Below are 23,032 nucleotides of genomic sequence, written 5' to 3'. Positions count from 1 at the left end.
ATTGAAAACACAAGATCAACAATTAGAGTTGCTCTTACCTTGAACGCAGATATCCTTCGAAGTCCCTCGGTCTTCTAACAAAGGTTCTGATCCAAGTTCTTCTACCTATTCTATTGATTGAACCTTTAGATGAAGGAGTCAGACTTAGACCTTTTTGTCTTTTCAGGATCCTCACAATGGGAGGCCTTGTTTTTATTAAAAGCAGTGTAATACAAATAGATATGTGTAATATATGTAAGGTAAAAGAAAAGAAAATTACAAACAAAATATCCTTCAAATAGTCAAACAATTCTAGCGTAAGTAGAAAGAAATAAAATGCAAAGATAAAACAAACCAGGAAACACTCTCCAAGTGTAAGCCTGCGTTTGTTCTCCTGATGCACCCTCTATAAGCAATAACAGAGTATAACACAATGAGCTCGCCTCAAGGTGAATGCACACCGATAACTGGTTCTAAAACCCTACTTATTACATTTCTTAGTATGATCTCATAATTGTCATTCTGCTTCTGTCAGCATTCTATCAGGTCTCTGATGATCTCATGCTTCTGCAAAACATCCTGATAAGTCTCCTAAGCTGCACGGGCTGACTGTGTATTCTTACAAAGCTGCTGATACAGAACTCGTGATTTCTTTTTTAAGCTTTCATTGTTACTTTCTGTCTTAATATCTAAACATACTATCAAACATTATATCATTTCTTAATCACACAATGGTTACATAAATTCATATATAAAAGTAAATGAAACTTATCATTCTATAAAACGGAAAAGAAAGTTCATATAAAGGTAAATGAAGCATAACAATTCTATAGTCTTCTTTCTGCAAGATGATGGGTCTTGATCCAACTGTCTAGGTACAGTGTCTGTTCCTCTTTGGGTTGGCTCAGGTTCCTTCTGTTGTAGGTCCTTTTCTTCACAGTTTTAATCAGATATATTCAATTTCTTTATGTCATATAACAATTTACCCATTTCTTTTAGTTTATTTTCCACAGCTTCCTTTTTCCTTGCTCTCTGTCTTTGTTGTCTTTTGTTTCGTTTCTGTCTTTTTGCTGCATTAATTTCACTCTGTTTCTTTATAGTATTTGATGAGATTGTCACATAAGGATAACCAGGTGCACGTTGTATGGCAGTTACATGTGATATGGCAGTTACTCCACTCCTAAAATTTCTATTCACAGCCTACATCTTTTCTGGCAAATCCAATCTGAATCCTGACACAGAGCTGAATGTGAGTTACTGTTAAATGTCTTTTAGAGTAACTCATAGATGCATAACATTATTTTTTGTCCCCTAATACAATAATCATCTTCTTTCTGTATAATACATTTTCTGGTTAATAAGTTTGCATATGTGGAGTTATTAAAGAACCATTTTTTAGCCATAAATTACAATACCCAATGCATTACCTTTTTTTTTTGTAGAAACACACAAAATCAAAACCTTGGTTCAAAAACTGCTCCTTTATCAAAATTTCAGATTCTCATGAATATAAATGATCAATTCATCCAATCAGAATTACAGAAATTATTATCTCTTGTCCTAGTATATAATAAAGTATTGCATGCTTCCCTTAAAATGGTTAATTTTCTTCAAATACTGGATTTAGAGCTCCATCCCAGGCTGAGTAATCCGGAGTAAATGTATCTGAAGCAGAGGAAATATACAGACATATAAACAGTTTGTTCCTGACATGGACAAAAAAACATCAGGACTGTCCACATTCCTTTACTGAGATACATACCCAAATGTGTAAGAAAAGCACATCTCTTACCCTTTCTGAACTGCCGCATTACCAGCATGACAACTCCACCCATCAGCAGCAGGCCGAGTGCTGATGCTGCACCGATTGCACCATATACAAGCAAGCCAGTGCCTAATGTCATGCTCTGAACTGAAACACACACACAATCTTTATGTACAGTATGCATATATAGTACATGTCATGTGACCATTTATGGGGGTCACTATCTGGTCAAAGGTAACACCTCTAATAGGGCATAGAGTATTATCTATCTATCTATCTACTCTATCTACTCTATCTATCTATCTATCTATCTATCTATCTATCTATCTATCTATCTATCTATCTATCTGGTTTTAGTATTTGCCATAATTAAACTAAGCGGTCAAATAACCACAGGAAGAATAGCTCTGCTTACTAATACAGGTAGGCAGCAGATCAGTCCACAGCCCAGTAGAAGTGCAGATGAGGTCAGTAGTTCCATTCAGTCTGTAGCCTTCAGGACATCTGAACACACAAACGGAGCCAAAGCTGAAGTTGCCTCTTGGATGGGAACAGTTTATAAAAGGGACTGGATTGGTATCCGATTGTGAAAGAAGTGCCGGGAAGAGGGATTCACACTGAACAACTGCACAAATGTATACGAAAGAGAAAAATATCAAGAAAGAGAAATACTATAGATATTCCTTCCTTTGGACTTTTTATATATTTTATATATTTTTTCATAACAATTTACCTTGACAAGAAGGTGTCTCTTGATTCCAGGTTCCAGCTGAAGTGCAGTCCAGCTGAGATTCCTCTCTCAGCATGTAGCCAATATCACATCCAAAACTACAGTGTGAGCCATAACTGAAGGGGGAGTGAGGGTGAGAACAATTCATCCAGCCTTTCTCTGGACTGGACAGCAAAGGGCACTGTCGAGCTGCAGAGAAGGATAAGCACAAAGTTAATGTCAACAAATTGCTTATATAGTCCCAGTTACTATTGACTTTTGTTAACTCAAATGTCAGTAGTAACTTGGACTATATAAATGTGTTCAATATCATATAATATAAATGAGTTCAATATCATTTCATTTTTATAATGTTTAATAGAGCATGACATGATATTGAACACATTAATTAACACTGTACCTTCACATGATGGTGTTTCTGCTGACCAGTTGCCGGTCTTGAGGCAGGTGAGTGTGTTCTGTCCTCTCAGTGTGTATCCTTCCTCACAGCTCACAGCACATGATGAACGGTACGAGAAATTTCCCAGTGGATCAGTGCAGGTCATGTGACTATTTGTGGGGGTCACAATCTGGTCACAGGTAACAGCTGTAACAGGGCGACATTAGATTATTATGTATACAGAAACCTGTGAGGTTTTCATTCATCAGGCATTTCTCACTTTACCTGCACACTTTTCTTATATATAATATGGGATTTAGAGCTGGATTTGTACCTTTGCAAGTTGGGCGCTTGGGTGTCCACTGTCCAGTGTGATCACACTGAGTTTTATAGGAACCTATGAGCTTATATCCCTCATCACAGTTAAACACACAGGTGGAGTTGTAGCTGTTGGTGGAGAGGGGATGAATGCAGTTCATTTTCCCATCATCGAATTGAGCAGGTAGACGAGGACACTGTACCACTGTGGATCCACACATACAGTCTATTAATACAGTCTAACCATAACACTAACCCTAAGTCAAATCAATTTTCTTTTTTAAAATATTTATCGTAGTCCTAACTGGACAATAATCTGAGATATTTAAATCTTTAACAGAGCTCAGTTCAAGCTGTCAATACAATGTTATTATACCTTGACACACTGGAGGATTGTGGGTCCACTTCCCCTCTGAGCCACAGTGGGTGTGATTTGAACCCATCAAGAGAAAGCCAACATCACACTCAAACTGACAAATGGAGCCATAAGCGAACTTTTCCAACAAGTCTGTACAATGCATGGAGCCACGATGAACAGAACCGAGAGCGTTGCACCTTATAACTTCAATATAAGCACAAAAATATGTTCATATGTTAACACACATACTGATATTACATAATAATGTATGCAGTAATACATTTTAACTGTAATCATTAACACTATACCTTCACATGATGGTGTTTCTGCTGACCAGTTGCCAGTCTTGAGGCAGGTGAGTGTGTTCTGTCCTCTCAGTGTGTATCCTTCCTCACAGCTCACAGCACACGATGAACGGTACGAGAAATTTCCCACTGGATCAATGCAGGTCATGTGACTATTTACTGGGATCACAATCTGGTCACAGGTAACAGCTGTAACAGGGCATAGAAAAAATATAATAATAAATGTAAAAACAAATGTATATAAAATTATATATATATATATACACAGAGAGAGAGAGAGAGAGAGAGAGAGAGAGAGAGAGAGAGATAGATAGATAGATGATTCTGTAACTGCAGTGATGAGGAGAGTATGTAGGTAAAGTACATGTATAAGGAATGGAAGCCTCACTGGTTTCTGATTTCCAAATTATGCTCATCAGTTTTGTTAATAGCGAAACGCATCATCTGTTAGCATTTGTAATTACAACTAGCCTGATAGTAAATGTTCACCAAGCGTTTATGTACGGTGGCTGAGAAGTGCAAAACACATTAACAAATCTGAAAACACATTAACAAATCTGAAAACATTCCATTCCATCCATCCATTCCAACTTTTCCCTGCGGCAGACTGTTGAACTTCATGTATACTTTGAGTGACAGGTGTCTTGTCCAATCACAAACTATACCAACCTCTTCCGGGTTGTCTGAAATGTCGTTGTGTTTTCTGATTTGTTAATGTGTTTTGGGATTTGTTAATGTGTTTTCAAATTTGTTAATTTGTTTTCTGATTTGTTAATGTGTTTTCAGATTTGTTAATGTGTTTTTGGATTTGTTAATTTGTTTTGGGATTTGTTAATGTGTTTTTGGATTTGTTAATTTGTTTTCGGGTTTGTTAATGTGTTTTCGGATTTGTTAATGTGTTTTCGGATTTGTTAATGTGTTTTGGGATTTGTTAATTTGTTTTTGGATTTGTTAATTTGTTTTTGGATTTGTTAATTTGTTTTTGGATTTGTTAATGTGTTTCGTGCACCGATTCAGACAACCTGGAAGAGGTAGGTATAGTTTGTGAATGGAAACTTACCGATCATTGGACAAGACACCTGTCATTAATGATATACAGGTGAATGAAAGGTGTCTCATCCGATGATCGGTGAGTTTCCATTCACAAACTATACCAACCTCTTCCGGGTTGTCTGACTTGTTAATTTGTTTTCGGATTTGTTAATTTTTTTCGGATCTGTTAATGTGTTTTCAGATTTGTTAATTTGTTTTGGGATTTGTTAATGTGTTTTGGGATTTGTTAATGTGTTTTCGGATTTGTTAATGTGTTTTCGGATTTGTTAATTTGTTTTCGGGTTTGTTAATTTGTTTTCGGATTTGTTCATTTGTTTTCGGATTTGTTAATTTGTTTTGGGATTTGTTAATGTGTTTTCGGATTTGTTAATTTGTTTTTGGATTTGTTAATGTGTTTTGGGATTTGTTAATGTGTTTTGGGATTTGTTAATTTGTTTTGGGATTTGTTAATGTGTTTTCGGATTTGTTAATTTGTTTTTGGATTTGTTAATTTGTTTTCGGGTTTGTTAATGTGTTTTCGGATTTGTTAATGTGTTTTTGGATTTGTTAATGTGTTTTCGGATTTGTTTATGTGTTTTCAGATTTGTTAATGTGTTTTCGGATTTGTTAATGTGTTTTCAGATTTGTTAATTTGTTTTCAAATTTGTTTGTGCTTTGAGATTTGTTAATGTGTTTTGGGATTTGTTAATTTGTTTTCGGATTTGTTAATGTGTTTTCGGATTTGTTAATGTGTTTTGGGATTTGTTAATGTGTTTTCGGATTTGTTAATTTGTTTTCGGATTTGTTAATGTATTTTCGGATTTGTTAATGTGTTTTCGGATTTGTTAATTTGTTTTCAAATTTGTTTGTGCTTTGAGATTTGTTAATTTGTTTTCGGATTTGTTAATGTGTTTTCGGATTTGTTAATGTGTTTTGGGATTTGTTAATGTGTTTTGGGATTTGTTAATTTGTTTTCGGATTTGTTAATGTGTTTTCGGATTTGTTAATGTGTTTTGGGATTTGTTAATGTGTTTTCGGATTTGTTAATGTGTTTTCGGATTTGTTAATGTGTTTTGGGATTTGTTAATTTGTTTTCAAATTTGTTTGTGCTTTGAGATTTGTTAATGTGTTTTGGGATTTGTTAATGTGTTTTGGGATTTGTTAATTTGTTTTCGGATTTGTTAATGTGTTTTCGGATTTGTTAATGTGTTTTGGGATTTGTTAATGTGTTTTCGGATTTGTTAATTTGTTTTCGGATTTGTTAATGTGTTTTCGGATTTGTTAATGTGTTTTCGGGTTTGTTAATGTGTTTTCGGATTTGTTAATGTGTTTTCGGATTTGTTAATTTGTTTTCGGGTTTGTTAATTTGTTTTCGGGTTTGTTAATTTGTTTTTGGATTTGTTAATGTGTTTTCGGATTTGTTAATGTGTTTTCGGATTTGTTAATTTGTTTTTGGATTTGTTAATGTGTTTTCGGATTTGTTAATTTGTTTTCGGGTTTGTTAATTTGTTTTCGGATTTGTTAATGTGTTTTCGGATTTGTTAATGTGTTTTCGGATTTGTTAATTTGTTTTTGGATTTGTTAATGTGTTTTGGGATTTGTTAATGTGTTTTCGGATTTGTTAATGTGTTTTCGGATTTGTTAATGTGTTTTCGGATTTGTTTATGTGTTTTCGGATTTGTTAATGTGTTTTCGGATTTGTTAATTTGTTTTCGAATTTGTTTGTGTTTTGAGATTTGTTAATGTTTTTTGGGATTTGTTAATTTGTTTTCGGATTTGTTAATGTGTTTTCGTATTTGTTAATGTTTTTTTGGGTTTTTTGTTAATGTGTTTTGGGATTTGTTAATGTGTTTTCGGATTTGTTCATTTGTTTTCGGGTTTGTTAATGTGTTTTCGGGTTTGTTAATGTGTTTTCGGATTTGTTAATGTGTTTTCGGATTTGTTAATGTGTTTTCGGATTTGTTAATGTGTTTTTGGATTTGTTCATTTGTTTTGGGATTTGTTAATGTGTTTTGGGATTTGTTAATGTGTTTTGGGATTTGTTAATTTGTTTTCGGATTTGTTAATGTGTTTTCGGATTTGTTAATGTGTTTTCGGATTTGTTAATTTGTTTTCGGATTTGTTAATGTGTTTTCGGATTTGTTAATGTGTTTTCGGATTTGTTAATTTGTTTTGGGATTTGTTAATGTGTTTTGGGATTTGTTAATGTGTTTTTGGATTTGTTAATGTGTTTTGGGATTTGTTAATGTGTTTTGGGATTTGTTAATGTGTTTTCGGATTTGTTAATTTGTTTTCGGATTTGTTAATGTGTTTTCGGATTTGTTAATGTGTTTTCGGATTTGTTAATTTGTTTTCAAATTTGTTTGTGCTTTGAGATTTGTTAATTTGTTTTCGGATTTGTTAATGTGTTTTCGGATTTGTTAATGTGTTTTGGGATTTGTTAATGTGTTTTGGGATTTGTTAATTTGTTTTCGGATTTGTTAATGTGTTTTCGGATTTGTTAATGTGTTTTGCGATTTGTTAATGTGTTTTCGGATTTGTTAATTTGTTTTCGGATTTGTTAATGTGTTTTCGGATTTGTTAATGTGTTTTCGGATTTGTTAATTTGTTTTCAAATTTGTTTGTGCTTTGAGATTTGTTAATGTGTTTTGGGATTTGTTAATGTGTTTTGGGATTTGTTAATTTGTTTTCGGATTTGTTAATGTGTTTTCGGATTTGTTAATGTGTTTTGGGATTTGTTAATGTGTTTTCGGATTTGTTAATTTGTTTTCGGATTTGTTAATGTGTTTTCGGATTTGTTAATGTGTTTTCGGGTTTGTTAATGTGTTTTCGGATTTGTTAATGTGTTTTCGGATTTGTTAATTTGTTTTCGGGTTTGTTAATTTGTTTTCGGGTTTGTTAATTTGTTTTCGGGTTTGTTAATTTGTTTTTGGATTTGTTAATGTGTTTTCGGATTTGTTAATGTGTTTTCGGATTTGTTAATTTGTTTTTGGATTTGTTAATGTGTTTTCGGATTTGTTAATTTGTTTTCGGGTTTGTTAATTTGTTTTCGGATTTGTTAATGTGTTTTCGGATTTGTTAATGTGTTTTCGGATTTGTTAATTTGTTTTTGGATTTGTTAATGTGTTTTGGGATTTGTTAATGTGTTTTCGGATTTGTTAATGTGTTTTCAGATTTGTTTATGTGTTTTCGGATTTGTTAATGTGTTTTCGGATTTGTTAATTTGTTTTCGAATTTGTTTGTGTTTTGAGATTTGTTAATGTTTTTTGGGATTTGTTAATTTGTTTTCGGATTTGTTAATGTGTTTTCGTATTTGTTAATGTTTTTTTGGGTTTTTTGTTAATGTGTTTTGGGATTTGTTAATGTGTTTTCGGATTTGTTCATTTGTTTTCGGGTTTGTTAATGTGTTTTCGGGTTTGTTAATGTGTTTTCGGATTTGTTAATGTGTTTTCGGATTTGTTAATGTGTTTTCGGATTTGTTAATGTGTTTTTGGATTTGTTCATTTGTTTTGGGATTTGTTAATGTGTTTTGGGATTTGTTAATGTGTTTTGGGATTTGTTAATTTGTTTTCGGATTTGTTAATGTGTTTTCGGATTTGTTAATGTGTTTTCGGATTTGTTAATTTGTTTTCGGATTTGTTAATGTGTTTTCGGATTTGTTAATGTGTTTTCGGATTTGTTAATTTGTTTTGGGATTTGTTAATGTGTTTTGGGATTTGTTAATGTGTTTTTGGATTTGTTAATGTGTTTTGGGATTTGTTAATGTGTTTTGGGATTTGTTAATGTGTTTTCGGATTTGTTAATTTGTTTTCGGATTTGTTAATGTGTTTTCGGATTTGTTAATGTGTTTTCGGATTTGTTAATTTGTTTTCAAATTTGTTTGTGCTTTGAGATTTGTTAATTTGTTTTCGGATTTGTTAATGTGTTTTCGGATTTGTTAATGTGTTTTGGGATTTGTTAATGTGTTTTGGGATTTGTTAATTTGTTTTCGGATTTGTTAATGTGTTTTCGGATTTGTTAATGTGTTTTGGGATTTGTTAATGTGTTTTCGGATTTGTTAATTTGTTTTCGGATTTGTTAATGTGTTTTCGGATTTGTTAATGTGTTTTCGGATTTGTTAATTTGTTTTCAAATTTGTTTGTGCTTTGAGATTTGTTAATGTGTTTTGGGATTTGTTAATGTGTTTTGGGATTTGTTAATTTGTTTTCGGATTTGTTAATGTGTTTTCGGATTTGTTAATGTGTTTTGGGATTTGTTAATGTGTTTTCGGATTTGTTAATTTGTTTTCGGATTTGTTAATGTGTTTTCGGATTTGTTAATGTGTTTTCGGGTTTGTTAATGTGTTTTCGGATTTGTTAATGTGTTTTCGGATTTGTTAATTTGTTTTCGGGTTTGTTAATTTGTTTTCGGGTTTGTTAATTTGTTTTCGGGTTTGTTAATTTGTTTTTGGATTTGTTAATGTGTTTTCGGATTTGTTAATGTGTTTTCGGATTTGTTAATTTGTTTTTGGATTTGTTAATGTGTTTTCGGATTTGTTAATTTGTTTTCGGGTTTGTTAATTTGTTTTCGGATTTGTTAATGTGTTTTCGGATTTGTTAATGTGTTTTCGGATTTGTTAATTTGTTTTTGGATTTGTTAATGTGTTTTGGGATTTGTTAATGTGTTTTCGGATTTGTTAATGTGTTTTCGGATTTGTTTATGTGTTTTCGGATTTGTTAATGTGTTTTCGGATTTGTTAATTTGTTTTCGAATTTGTTTGTGTTTTGAGATTTGTTAATGTTTTTTGGGATTTGTTAATTTGTTTTCGGATTTGTTAATGTGTTTTCGTATTTGTTAATGTTTTTTTGGGTTTTTTGTTAATGTGTTTTGGGATTTGTTAATGTGTTTTCGGATTTGTTCATTTGTTTTCGGGTTTGTTAATGTGTTTTCGGGTTTGTTAATGTGTTTTCGGATTTGTTAATGTGTTTTCGGATTTGTTAATGTGTTTTCGGATTTGTTAATGTGTTTTTGGATTTGTTCATTTGTTTTGGGATTTGTTAATGTGTTTTGGGATTTGTTAATGTGTTTTGGGATTTGTTAATTTGTTTTCGGATTTGTTAATGTGTTTTCGGATTTGTTAATGTGTTTTCGGATTTGTTAATTTGTTTTCGGATTTGTTAATGTGTTTTCGGATTTGTTAATGTGTTTTCGGATTTGTTAATTTGTTTTGGGATTTGTTAATGTGTTTTGGGATTTGTTAATGTGTTTTTGGATTTGTTAATGTGTTTTGGGATTTGTTAATGTGTTTTGGGATTTGTTAATGTGTTTTCGGATTTGTTAATTTGTTTTCGGATTTGTTAATGTGTTTTCGGATTTGTTAATTTGTTTTCGGATTTGTTAATTTGTTTTGCACTTCTCGGCCACCGTATTTATGATTGTATTTTTAAACTCTACCTCAATAATAATCACCCTCTAACTCACCGTGTTTCGTAAATAAATAAGACTGACTCCCCCCCAGCTGGGCAGCATACAGTTATCTCACATATACCTTTTAATTATAGAGCCAAGACTGTTTTAGATTTAGAGCTGGATTTGTACCTTTGCAAGTGGGACTCAAATGTCAGTAATAACCAGAGATGGGGGACTCGAGTCATATGACTTGACTCAAGTCGGACTTAAGTCGCACAGTTGAGACTTGAGACTTGCTTGACAAATATTAAAAAAGACTCGACTTGACTTTGACTTGACATTCATGACTTGAGACTTGACTCGGACTTGAGTTAAATGACTCGAAATAACTTGTTTTTTTGTTTTTGTTTTATCTTTTTTGTCTATTTTGTTTTTAAATCTGTTTTTAAACGCACGCAAGAGCGTAATATAACCACGTGACGCAGCAGACAGGCAGAGGGAGCGCGCGCACTAACTAATAAACCTTAACAGTCGTGACGAAACATGGAAGGCGCTACACCAAAAATAATTAAGTTCAGGTACCGGGATTTTGTGCAAGATGAGAAGAGAACAACAGCAGTATGCGACCACATCGCTCACAATTGAATGACAAAGTTCTATCAAATTAATTTTTTTGCAAGCGCAATGTAGTGTAAATGTTTGGTCACTGTTTATGTGGAAATGTCAGCTGTTTTGCAATAACACTTATAATTGGTCTTCAGTGTTAGGCTTTGAGTGAAAAGCGTATGGATCGTTTATGGGAATGTACATATATATAAAAAACAAATATAAATATAAAAATAGAAAACCTCAGAGTTGCAAGCACAGCAAAATTCTTGTCTCGCATGCACACGCACACACATTCAATTTAAAGGGACAGTTCACCCAAAAATAAAAAAAAATATTTTATAATTTTCTCACCCTCATGATTTTACAAACCTGTATAATTTTCTTTGTTTAGATGAACACGGAGGAAGATATTTTAAGGAAAGTTTGTAACCAAACCCTTCATGAGCCCCATTCACTTCCATAGTATTCTTGTTTCCCCACTATAGAAGTGAATAGGGCTCATGAATGGTTTGGTTATAAACAGTCCTCAAAATATCTACATGTGTGTTCATCAAAACAAAGACATTTATACAGGTTTGTAACATCATGAGGGTGAGAAAAAGATGACAGAATTTTCATTTTTAGGTGAACTATCTCTTTAATTAATAAATTACACTCACTCCAATCATCTCTCTCTCTCTCTCTCTCTCTCTCTCTCTCTCTCTCTCTCTCTCTCTCTCCAATAGTTAATTCACTTCAAGTTTTGTGGGATTCAATAATTTACGTTTTTTGGTTGACGTGATTGATTGTTGTTATTCTGTTGTTAAAAAGGAAGGATCTAATTTAAGGATGTGTTCATGTCCCATTAAAAGGGAATACTTGTTCAAAAATGCCATTTGGTTGCAAAGTAACCATTGTACTTTATTATATATATACTTTTCCATGGCCTTCTGCCATGTTTGAGGCATATTGAAACTTTTCATGCTTTTATGTTGGCCTTATTTCAGTTACATTTACATGTTAGGCTTTGTAGTTTTGATTTTTATTCATTTTTAGATTTTTATTGTATTTACAACTCACCTGTATGTGGACACCTTTTAAAAATAAATGCATATAATCATTGTTGTTGCAAATAAAACTATCATAGTCCATAAATACTGTAGATTTATGTTTGTTTAATATATACATTTAGTTAAATCATCAAACATATGTATGACTTGCCAGTGACTTGCTTGACTCAAGCTACGACTTGACTTGACTTGACTTGCTTGACATAAAGCAGTGACTTGACTTGACTTGACTTGACCCTCACAAAAAATAACTCGGACTTGCTTGAGACTTGAAGGTTAAGACTTGAGACTTACTTGTGACTTGCACATGTGTGACTTACTCCCACCTCTGGTAATAACTTGGACTATATAAATGTGTTCAATATCATATAATATAAATGAGTTCAATATCATTTCATTTTTATAATGTTTAATAGAGCATGACATGATATTGAACACATTAATTAACACTATACCTTCACATGATGGTGTTTCTGCTGACCAGTTGCCGGTCTTGAGGCAGGTGAGTGTGTTCTGTCCTCTCAGTGTGTATCCTTCCTCACAGCTCACAGCACACGATGAACGGTACGAGAAATTTCCCAGTGGATCAGTGCAGGTCATGTGACTATTTGTGGGGGTCACAATCTGGTCACAGGTAACAGCTGTAACAGGGTGACATTAGATTATTAAGTATGTATACAGAAACCTGTGAGGTTTTCATTCATCAGGCATTTCTCACTTTACCTGCACACTTTTCTTATATATAATATGGGATTTAGAGCTGGATTTGTACCTTTGCAAGTTGGGCGCTTGGGTGTCCACTGTCCAGTGTGATCACACTGAGTTTTATAGGAACCTATGAGCTTATATCCCTCATCACAGTTAAACACACAGGTGGAGTTGTAGCTGTTGGTGGAGAGGGGATGAATGCAGTTCATTTTCCCATCATCGAATTGAGCAGGTAGACGAGGACACTGTACCACTGTGGATCCACACATACAGTCTATTAATACAGTCTAACCATAACCCTAACCCTAAGTCAAATCAATTTTCTTTTTTAAAATATTTATCGTAGTCCTAACTGGACAATAATCTGAGATATTTAAATCTTTAACAGAGCTCAGTTCAAGCTGTCAATACAATGTTATTATACCTTGACACACTGGAGGATTGTGGGTCCACTTCCCCTCTGAGCCACAGTGGGTGTGATTTGAACCCATCAAGAGAAAGCCAACATCACACTCAAACTGACAAATGGAGCCATAAGCGAACTTTTCCAACAAGTCTGTACAATGCATGGAGCCACGATGAACAGAACCGAGAGCGTTGCACCTTATAACTTCAATATAAGCACAAAAATATGTTCATATGTTAACACATACTGCTACAGAATTACATAATAATGTAAGCGGTAATACATTTTAACTGTAATCATGGACTATATTTATTAGAGATGAGCCGGATACTCGGCTGAAACGAGTATCCGGTACGGATAAAGCACTTCTGCCGAGTACGAGTATTATACGAGTAATACGAGTCAATATCTGTGCTCAGATTGAATGAAAATCATCATTGGGTATCTGATTGTGTCAGCGTTCTGTGATAGGCTAGTCACAGTGCCCCTCCCCTACAGTGATAGGCTAGTCACAGCGCCCCTCCCCTACAGTGATAGGCTAGTCACTGCGCCCTTCCCCTACAGTGATAGGCTAGTTACAGCGCCCCTCCCCTACAGTGATAGGCTAGTCACAGCGCCCCTCCCCTACAGTGATAGGCTAGTCACAGCGCCCCTCCCCTACACACATACAGATGTATTGTGTTGCTGTGTCTCGCTCTGCTCACTCACAGTCACACACAGAACAGCTCTCTGTCTCTCTCTCAGTCACTCGGGTTCGCGGGTCTTTTCCATTAATGTTTAGGGTTTCTTCAGCTTTTCACTTCGGGTTGTAACGTTAATAATACGTACTTACTAACCAGTAGAGTTCTGGTAAACGTGGGTTCGTTCAGACGTGGTGCTTGCTTGGTAGAATGCGACTCGCATTGCGTCTCTGCCTGTCGGAGATTTTTTTTCTTTTTTAAACCTTCAGCTGTCTCTAACCAGTAACCAGACACTGAGTGTCTGACACGTTTTTGCTGTATTTCATAAAAACATAAAGGTAGTAAGCTAGTGTTATAAATATTACAAATTAATTATTACCGGTTAAAGCTCCGCCCATTTTAAGACAAGCCCCTACTTCCGGGTTAGGCCCCACCCACTCCGAGTACGGATACGGATACAGATAATTCATATGGTTAACAGATACGGATACAGATACAGATAATGCTGTACTCACTCATCCCTAATATTTATTAACACTGTACCTTCACATGATGGTGTTTCTGCTGACCAGTTGCCAGTCTTGAGGCAGGTGAGTGTGTTCTCTCCTCTCAGTGTGTATCCTTCCTCACAGCTCACAACACACGATGAACGGTACGAGAAATTTCCCACTGGATTTATACAGGTCAGGTTACCCTTCTGAGGGCTCACAGGCGGATTACAGGTCACAGCTACAATAAAACATTTGATTCTATTTATTAACGGAATACATTTGATCTGGATTGCAAAAATCAAACGGTTTTAACAATTACAAATGATCACTTGATTATATTTCCTACTATTATTTTCTAATTCACTGAGTGGTCCCCAAAACTAGATAAATGCCATAACTACAAATTTGCTTGTGGTGTCTGGCCTCACAAACATTTAGATTTGTTGTACATTTGTTGTATTTTTCACTTTATTTTCTGTCTATTTTCTGTCTAAAGAGAGTAAGCATCCATGTTGAATCTTTTTAATTATTGGCTAATATTCATCCAAGTTATGTAAAACAAGTATGGCAAACATTTAACTTTAGTAAGTTGAAGGATGTTTAGAAACTCTTCCTGTCATTAGCAGTAATTTTACCAGTGACAAGTGTTTTTAGTTAGTTCTATGATGGAGAAAATTTTAGCATTAAAGGTGCACATTCAGACGTTAATAAGGGTTAGTGATAGTGAGAACAGTTTAGTCTCTGTGTGGCATAGTCTGGATGCCATGGGCAGATTTAATAACTCCCTAAATACATTTACATTTATGGCACTTACCAGGTGCCCTTATCCAGAGGGACATATAAAAGTCCTAAGACATCACTATCAATGAATACATCAAAACTGGTTCACTAGGTTATAGGCATAGCTAAAAGCTCTGTTGGGAGCTGTGTTTTTTTGTTTGTTTTAAAAGTATATAAATCAAACAGGGAAAATAAGCGCTTGTATAATTGTTATCATGTCATTGTGGTAGAATCATGGGTAGAAGTTCAACAGTCAGTAGATTCTGAGGAGCTGCTTGAAGTGGCCTAATGAGCAAGAGATGATTGAATGCTCTAAATTAGACAACCCTTTCTTGACCTCACTTGTGTTACCTGTATTACCTCCCTGCCATCACCTCCTATCCTCCACATTGAGGTTGTGGAAAAATCCATTCTTGGCCTACCTCCACCTTCCCACTGTGTATAATTTACTTGGTAGTTGTGCAAGTTCAGGAGCAGGGATATGGGGTGCTGCTTGAGATGTTAGAGATGCTTGCTGGCTATCTCTCCCGCTCATCTGCAGTATTATGGAGGAAAGCTGTATTACCTTTACCTCCACATTTGTGGGCAAAGCTTATGCAGCAGCATACCAGGCTAACCTACTAGAGAGATGGTGCCAGGAGAACAATCTTCTCCTGAATGTCATCAAGACTAAGGAGTTGATAGTGGATTTCAGAATGAAGCAGGAGCGGTCATACCAACCGCTAAACATTAACGGGACCCCAGTGGAGAGAGTGGACAGTTTCCGGTACCAGGAGGCGAAACCTTCACTTTACTGACATTCAGGGAACAGTGAAGGCAACCTGCAAAGTGTATCTCAATGGGTTCAGAACACCATTGAAAAGGATTACAGAATCCAGTTTGAATCCTGCCCTTCATCTATTATCATTAGCACTGATAAAAGACTGTTCCTTCAACATGGGTTCACTCCCTCTTGGACAAAGGGGCCATGTTCCCCCCTCTGAGTGGGATTCAGGCTTTTACAGGTAATATTTTCTGGTGCCCAAGAGAAATGGGGCTGCGTCTTATTTACCTCTATGTATTCTGAATTTTAGGACATACAGATTCAAGATGCTGATGTTCAAGCTGATCATGTTGCAAATCAGGTCTGAGGACTGGTTTCTAATCAAGATATGGCTAGAACACAGGTTAGCTTTTGGAACTGTCCCTACTAATATTGTGTTCTTCTGTTTGGTCTAGCTCTGTTTTCATGCACCTTCACCAAGTGCATAGACTTGACTCCACAGCATCCATATTAAAAATTGGCTCATTTTATTCAGTCAGGGTACTGCCAGCAAGACATTGAGATATCCTGCTTGCCCATATCAGGTGCTTGGGTCTCAACCCAAATACTTTGTTTGGGACTCAGTCATTATGCAGGCACTTCTGTTTCCTGCACATATGAGTTCCATCCTTACTGCTATGAACAGCAAAAGCTAGACCAAGGTTTATCTGCCCTCCAAGGCACAGAAGTTATCAGGTCTCATGGCAGCAGCAGCCAATGCTATCCTTTTGGGTATCCTACACATGAGAACTTTCCAGTTTTGGCTCAAGTCCACACTTGCCCACTCAAGGTTATATCAGACTATATTGAATTTTAGTGCTCACTTTATGAGAAAACGGTATGCCCTGAAATGGAGGCTGTTCTGTTTATAGTAAAAGCAGAACCACTTGAACCCAGTTATCTGTCTGATCAGTACAGTGTTGGAGTTCCTTCAGGAATGCTGTTCAGTGGGTCTGACCCCTGCTGCTCCAAATGTGTACATAGCAGTTCCACTAACCAAACACCCGTCCTTGAGGCCCCCAAGGCATCCTTTGGTCTCTTGCTTTTTATGTGGTGACAGACAACTCTGGGATCAAATCATGGGGATGTCCTTGATGGAGAGCATAACTCTGTCACCAACCTGGAACATAGGAGGAGTGGAGAGGCGCTGGTCTGCTTGCCATTTGTAAGCCTTGACAGGTCTAAGAAACTGTCAGATAAAGGCTTCGGTGGATGGAACAGATACCTTTTTTCCTGGGTGGGGAAGAGGGGAGGCTGGTAACCGAGGCCACATTCAAAGGGGGACAGATACATGCCAACATAGTAGGTTCACCACATTTGTGACACAGGAGTTACCCACCAAAGACCAGGGATGGTGAGGTATAGGGAGAGGTCTGAAGAGGACTGCAGAAGGTAAGTTGGAGAACTTGTTCCTGACACAACCATTGAATGCTACCACAAGCTAATGGATGTCTTCCTTCATGTTGGCCATCATAATAATAAGTTATAGGGCACAAGACTCTCCTGGGTGGCAGGCTAACTTAGAGTTGTGTCCCCTTTCCAGTACTTCAGGGCACATGGAAGCAGGTACAAACTGGTGATTAAGGGGAACATTGCTGGAACCAGGTCAAGGTCCAGGGCTGAGTCTCTTGGCCCTTGAACCTTGTTTTTCACCATTTATTACTGCTCTGGCCCCAACAATACTAAGCCTGATGCACTTTCCTGGCATTTTTTGTTTTTGTTTGCCCTCAAGACCCCTCAACCTTTCACACACTGAAACTGTCCTACTCTCCCACTGTGTGGTGGCTGCCATCATCCTTAAGACTGAAGAAAGGCAGAGAAGCCTGGAAATATGAACCTGGTTCAACCCTGTGATACTCAAGGTTGATAACCAGACCAGAAAAAGGAGCTGGGCACCCTGCTATCAATGCATCAATTCTACTAAAGCTTATTTGATGGCGAAGAGCTCTTAAACCCCCAATATTGTAGTTCCCTTTGGTAGGCATGAGACGGCTAAAAGTTAAACAAAGCAGCTTGTTGTTCTGGGGATTACTCTGGGAGAATGGCGCAGAGGTGATCCTGTGTTTGAGGTCTTCCTCAGCTCATGCATTACATTGGATGCAAAATAGGTGGTGGTAAGGGCTATGAGGAGGCCACAGTGCTATAGTTCCAGCTTATTTTCAAGCAGTATTTTGCAGACATGATTGGTATGTTCCTTGAGAGAAAATCAGGATGCTGTCAAAGTAAGTGAAGACAAAGGCTTTCAGGAAATCTCTTAGAACATCATTGATGAGGGCCTGGAAGAGTGCATTGGTTGACCCAAACTAGACCACCAGATTTTCATAATGGCCTGATGCAGCATCAAAGTCAGTTTTCCAACTCAACCCATGGGCTTTAGAGAGGTCAGGTAACGCCGGAAGAGCGGAGGCATGAATAGAGACAGGATGAGCTCCAGTTAAGAATAGTATTTTTGTTCCAGTCAATATCTGGGTTGTGGTGAGTTAGCCAGGGACATCCCAGAATAACATACAATCTTTCAATCTTGAGGAATGAGAGGGTCTTTGTGTGATTGACAGAGACCTTTAGTTGAACGGAACAGTGCAATGGGTGATTGGATCAAGGCTGCTGCCATTGAGAGCTTGGACAGTGGTAGGACAGGAAGTTGCAGAGGAACAGAAGAGTTCTTGTGGTCAGCCATCATGGAGGCACAGATCAGGTCTGGATCCAGAGTCAATGAGGACCTAGGTAGAGTGGGTACTGTTGTTGTGACATACATGTGGGTATTGTTAGGAGACACAGATGTTCAAGCAAAAATAGGTTGTCGAGGTGCAGTTTGAGTCTGGGCCCCCTAGCGCCCTCAACCAACAAAAGTGGCCACCTTGACCACAGTAGAAGCACTCCCTTTCCCTGAGCTGATGTTGACACACTTCAGGGGAACTACAAGTCCTGCCCAAGCTCGGGCAAGGTGGTGGGACCCTGTAGGTGTGCCTTTTACTCAGTTGCCTAAGGTAGTGGTTGATGTGACCAGTAAGTTTCAGGAGGTCCTGCAATTTGTCAGGCACCTCTTGTGAAACTAGTTCATTTGTCCAAACAGTTAAAAAAGGTATCACACAAGGCACAGTTGTCCCAGCCACAAGAAGCCACCAGTGTATGGAACTCTATGGCGACTATGCCATAGAGTTCCATACACTGGTGGCTTCACAACATAAAGTCTCATGGAGCATGAGACTTTATGTTGTGCCACTTACTGTACATGGTGGTGCCTTTAAACTTTTGTTGCTGTGGTCTGTTTTGCACTCAAGTCTCTATGATTAAACATTTGATTGCTTTGGCAGGAAGGAAATTATGTTAAATCTCTAATAAAATCAGAACTTATGCTGATACTTTCTTACAAGTTTCTCAACACCTTCTGGTTTCACAACTCCATTTCATTATATACAATGTAGATAGGTGCCACCCAGATGAGGATTATTTTGGTTTGTTTTGGTTTGTAGGAAGAAGCTGGATGATTGCAAAGGAGTCTCTGCAGGTCGCTAGCATAAAATTCCATGTGGTTGCTAGGATTTCAGTGGGCACAGCAATGCAGTTTGTCTTCAGTATATCGGTGTAAGAAGGAATCAATTAGTGTGAAAGCAGGAGTACTGGACATAGGACTGTTGTTGTGTGACAGCAAGAAGTCCAAGCTTTTCGAAAAAGCACAAGCACACTATTCCAATGTAGAATTTACAATTGAACTGAAATTCATGAATGTATTTTAAAAATGTGACCCGTGTAAATTAACAAAATTTTTTAATGTAATAGGAATAAAAATATAAAGAAGAAGAAGTTTAGGGACTTTAGAGAAAATTTACATCACATTTCCAGCTTTGTTCCCCTTTAATACAAGTGAGCAATTGAGGGTTAAGGGCATTGCTCAGGGGCCCAACAGTGCTAGCTTGGTGGACCTGGGATCGAACTCTCTACCTTCCGATTGGGAGCCCAACACCTTAACCACTAGGCTACCACCTACCTATGAACAGTATGTTTGCTCTTTCAAAATCTCCAAAAGGCCAAAAAATAAGAAATTATCAAAACATAACATAATTTCTCAGTTTCTGCAATGTTCTAGATGCACAGAGCATAAAGTAAATTATTTAAAATAAAGGAAGGGGCAGCTTTCACTTCCTGCTGCTGTAACAATGATAATTACAGTGATAAATATACTGTTTAAAATGTGGCAAAGATTCTTTATTATAATCAGTCTCTGTGCAGGTCAGGATGCTGTGTGTTCACTGTCCGGTGTGAGCATATTGGGTTGTGTATGAGCTTCTAAATAAGTTACTACCTCTAAGGCATTAAATTTGATCATGTTGAAGTTTTGGTTAAACTCTAACTCCTTTAAAATTCCACCAATGTATTACACCACCTGAGGAAAAACTGTACCTTCACATGATGGTGTTTCTGCTGACCAGTTGCCGGTCTTGAGGCAGGTGAGTGTGTTCTGTCCTCTCAGTGTGTATCCTTCCTCACAGCTCACAGCACACGATGAACGGTACGAGAAATTTCCCAGTTGATCAGTGCAGGTCATGTTACCCTTCTGTGGGCTCACAAGCGGCTTACAGGACACAGCTGGTATAAAGCAACCAATAACAGTCTAAAATGTAAATTGGATTACAAAAATGTAATTAACTAGCAATGATCATATTTTGACACGTATCCTAAATAAAAGTTGTCCTAAATGTCCTTGTGTTTTATAATAAGCATTTTAAAATATTTTATGTTAACAATGTAAATTAATTTGATATAAAATAAAATGCATTTTTTTTCCTATGTAGGCATGCATGCAACCTTGGTGCTGCAATTCTTGCATGTCCATGAAATATTGTCATTGTCATGTTGTGCAAAACAGCTGTTTTACAAAAATAGCAAGGGAGGGGTTTTAACTTCCTCATTGAGTCACTGCAATACACAAAGAAATTTCTAGTAATAATCATCTTATTTTGAGTCTACTAGAGAAGCTGTCTTATTGATTTTTATGAAAATAAAGTATTCATATATGTTTTATCATGCCGACATATACATAATGATCTGAATATGTACCTGTGCAAGTTGGGGTGTTGTGTGTCCACTTTCCGGTGTGATCACACTGGGTTGTTTTTGAACCTCTCAGCTCAAAGCCCTCTTCACAGCTGAACTTACATGTAGAGTTGTAGCTGTTTGTGTGCAGAGGATGACTGCATGTCATATTCCAACCACTGGTTCTAGTGGTAATTGGAGGACATTCAACAACTATAATTATTAGAGGGAGAAAAAAGTTATGAAACAGCTACAAATCATCTATGCAGTAGAGATAACAGAAGGACAAACAGAGTATATTATTCCCTACCCTGGCACTGAGGAGGATCACTATCCCACTTCCCTGATGACAAGCAGTGTAGATATTGTGAACCCTGTATTATGTAGCCACGGGCACAGTGGAAATGGCAGGAAGAATTGAAACGAAAGTCTCCATAAACATGGTTACATTGCACAAAACCATGCTCTGGATTTTTAACCACGACACACTTTACAGCTGCAAAGAGAGAAAGAGCCTACAGCATGCAGGACACATACTTCAACATAATCTTGAGGTTTGGACTATCTACAGTACCTTCATTACAGCGGGGTCCTGTGAACCCTGCATTACACTTGCATGTGTAGTTTCCAATGTTCTCCACACACTCAGCATGCTCACTGCATGACCTTTCAAAACATGAGGCTGCACACAAACATACATCAACAAAATGTGCTTACAATATGTGTTCAATTCAATAAAGTATTTCCATTATATTGTTTGTATGTAATACAAAAAACAGTTCTGTATTTGGTCAAATCTGTTTGCTTAAATAAATAATGAATCTTTTCATTTGACAATGCTAGTCAGTCACTAGTCATTAAAGCTGCTTAATATCCTGTGTGTTTGGTCAAATAAAAATTAAGCACTCAAAAATGCTATACCAATGCAGTATGCTTTCAGGATGTGAATCATTACAAGTCTTTGAGGACTTTGAGAACTTTAAGAGTGCCGACTATAAGACTAATGTAAAAATATAAATGCTACCTGTGTAACAGAGTGCTGTTTTTTTTTTGCTGCATTTGTCATCATTCCACATGCCTGAGTCCTCTTGCCTTTTGATGTAGATCTCCACGCAGTCCTCATTAGCTCCCTTGTCATTAGGTTCATTTCTTGCCCAGTTGGCTGCCATGGGTGAAAGGGGCTTCATTGTTCCCACCCACGTCCAATGGCCAGCTATTTTTCTAAGGCCAATCCAGTAGTAAGAGTTATGGTAGGGTAAAATCTGGTTGAGGTGCTTGACCTCTTCCTTGTTCTGGATGGCCACCATGTCAGTAAAATGCTGCCTGCACCACTTGCGAGCCATTTCCCACTCCATTTTGTTGTTTTCGTTGTAATGGTATGTCCAGGCCTGGACTCCTAAATGGCATAGTATATGTGTTAGGGCTTGAATAACACTGCCCTGAGTTTAATATAAATATATTTTAGAATCTGAAATTTCTAACCCAATGTAAAATGTTAAAACATACCATTATTCACCATGATCATAAGCACTATCCACCCAAAATTCATCCTTAAATGCTTCCTAAAGAACATCTAATAGACAAAAGACAAACTGATAAAAGTCGAATTATTATTATTGTGTGCCATTCTGTCACTACTAAGAAAAGCTGACAGTAATAATGCTTACCTTATCAGGATCAAGAGATTAAGAACGTTTCTCAATTGTTTGACTGCATTAGTACTTGCTGTAACAAGCTACAGTAGATTACGCCTATTAGGAAATGATGTAACTTGTGGTGGAAGCAGACACCCAACTGTCACAGGCATGATGAAAATAAAAATAAAATGATCTGTCACTAGGAAGATGTTCATTGGAAAAAGCAAAAAATATACCAGGGCGAATGTGGTTAGTAATAAGCGATATTTATTTGGCTAAGGAAAAGCAAAACATGGCAGTTTACACAAGTGTTACTTTAGACACATTTATGTAAAATAGGAATTTTTCCCAAGTCTTTCACTTTAGACCTTTTACACATATACAATTCAAAACATACAACTGTTATGTTTGGAAGTCGGGTCAAATTTACAGGTTTATTGGTAATTGCTAGTGGCCTTGTGTGTCTTTGTGATAAGGTATATGGCATGTGAACAGACCAACAGGCTATTAAAAGACAACATGATATAAAGAGAACCAACTTCATCCAGGCAAACAAATAATACTAGCTAAACCTCTGAAGTG

General features: G+C 36.7%; 1 protein-coding gene across 6 annotated transcripts; it reads right to left on the bottom strand.

Annotated features, from left to right (window-relative positions):
- Positions 1–70: 70 nt before the first annotated feature.
- On the bottom strand, positions 71–22,564 carry selp (selectin P). 6 transcript variants are annotated; one of them, XM_060866917.1, is made up of 19 exons: positions 22,481–22,564; positions 22,320–22,386; positions 21,838–22,209; positions 21,388–21,495; positions 21,124–21,309; positions 20,838–21,026; positions 20,181–20,366; positions 14,250–14,435; positions 13,045–13,230; positions 12,685–12,873; positions 12,368–12,553; positions 3,838–4,023; positions 3,548–3,733; positions 3,188–3,376; positions 2,875–3,060; positions 2,478–2,663; positions 2,160–2,369; positions 1,772–1,891; positions 71–1,644 (listed from the first exon to the last, which is right to left on the bottom strand). In XM_060866917.1, exons 2-19 carry the CDS (start codon positions 22,384–22,386, stop codon positions 1,580–1,582), a joined length of 3,183 nt encoding a protein of 1,060 aa, XP_060722900.1. In that variant the 5' UTR covers positions 22,481–22,564; the 3' UTR covers positions 71–1,579. The 6 variants fall into 6 exon arrangements, with proteins under 6 accessions (XP_060722900.1, XP_060722899.1, XP_060722904.1 ...); XM_060866916.1 differs by having other exon boundaries at positions 22,320–22,405; positions 22,481–22,526; XM_060866921.1 differs by lacking the exon at positions 3,188–3,376 and having other exon boundaries at positions 22,320–22,405; positions 22,481–22,529.
- Positions 22,565–23,032: the final 468 nt, after the last annotated feature.

Source organism: Tachysurus vachellii, chromosome 3 (genome assembly GCF_030014155.1).
Source record: "Tachysurus vachellii isolate PV-2020 chromosome 3, HZAU_Pvac_v1, whole genome shotgun sequence".
Classification (NCBI taxonomy): Eukaryota; Metazoa; Chordata; class Actinopteri; order Siluriformes; family Bagridae; genus Tachysurus; species Tachysurus vachellii.
Note: the sequence above shows the minus strand (reverse complement) of the source record. Positions and strands in the feature narration are given on the sequence as shown.

Bases quoted from the DNA above. Each gene is read 5' to 3' on its own strand.
- selp (XM_060866917.1), bottom strand. From the start codon at position 22,386: ATGTTCTTTAGGAAGCATTTAAGGATGAATTTTGGGTGGATAGTGCTT. The intron at 21,496-21,837 runs GTAGCATTTATA...GTTTGTGTGCAG, and splicing joins AACAGCACTCTGTTACACAG to CCTCATGTTTTGAAAGGTCA. The intron at 12,554-12,684 runs GTACAAATCCAG...ACCCTGTTACAG, and splicing joins CAAGCGCCCAACTTGCAAAG to CTGTTACCTGTGACCAGATT.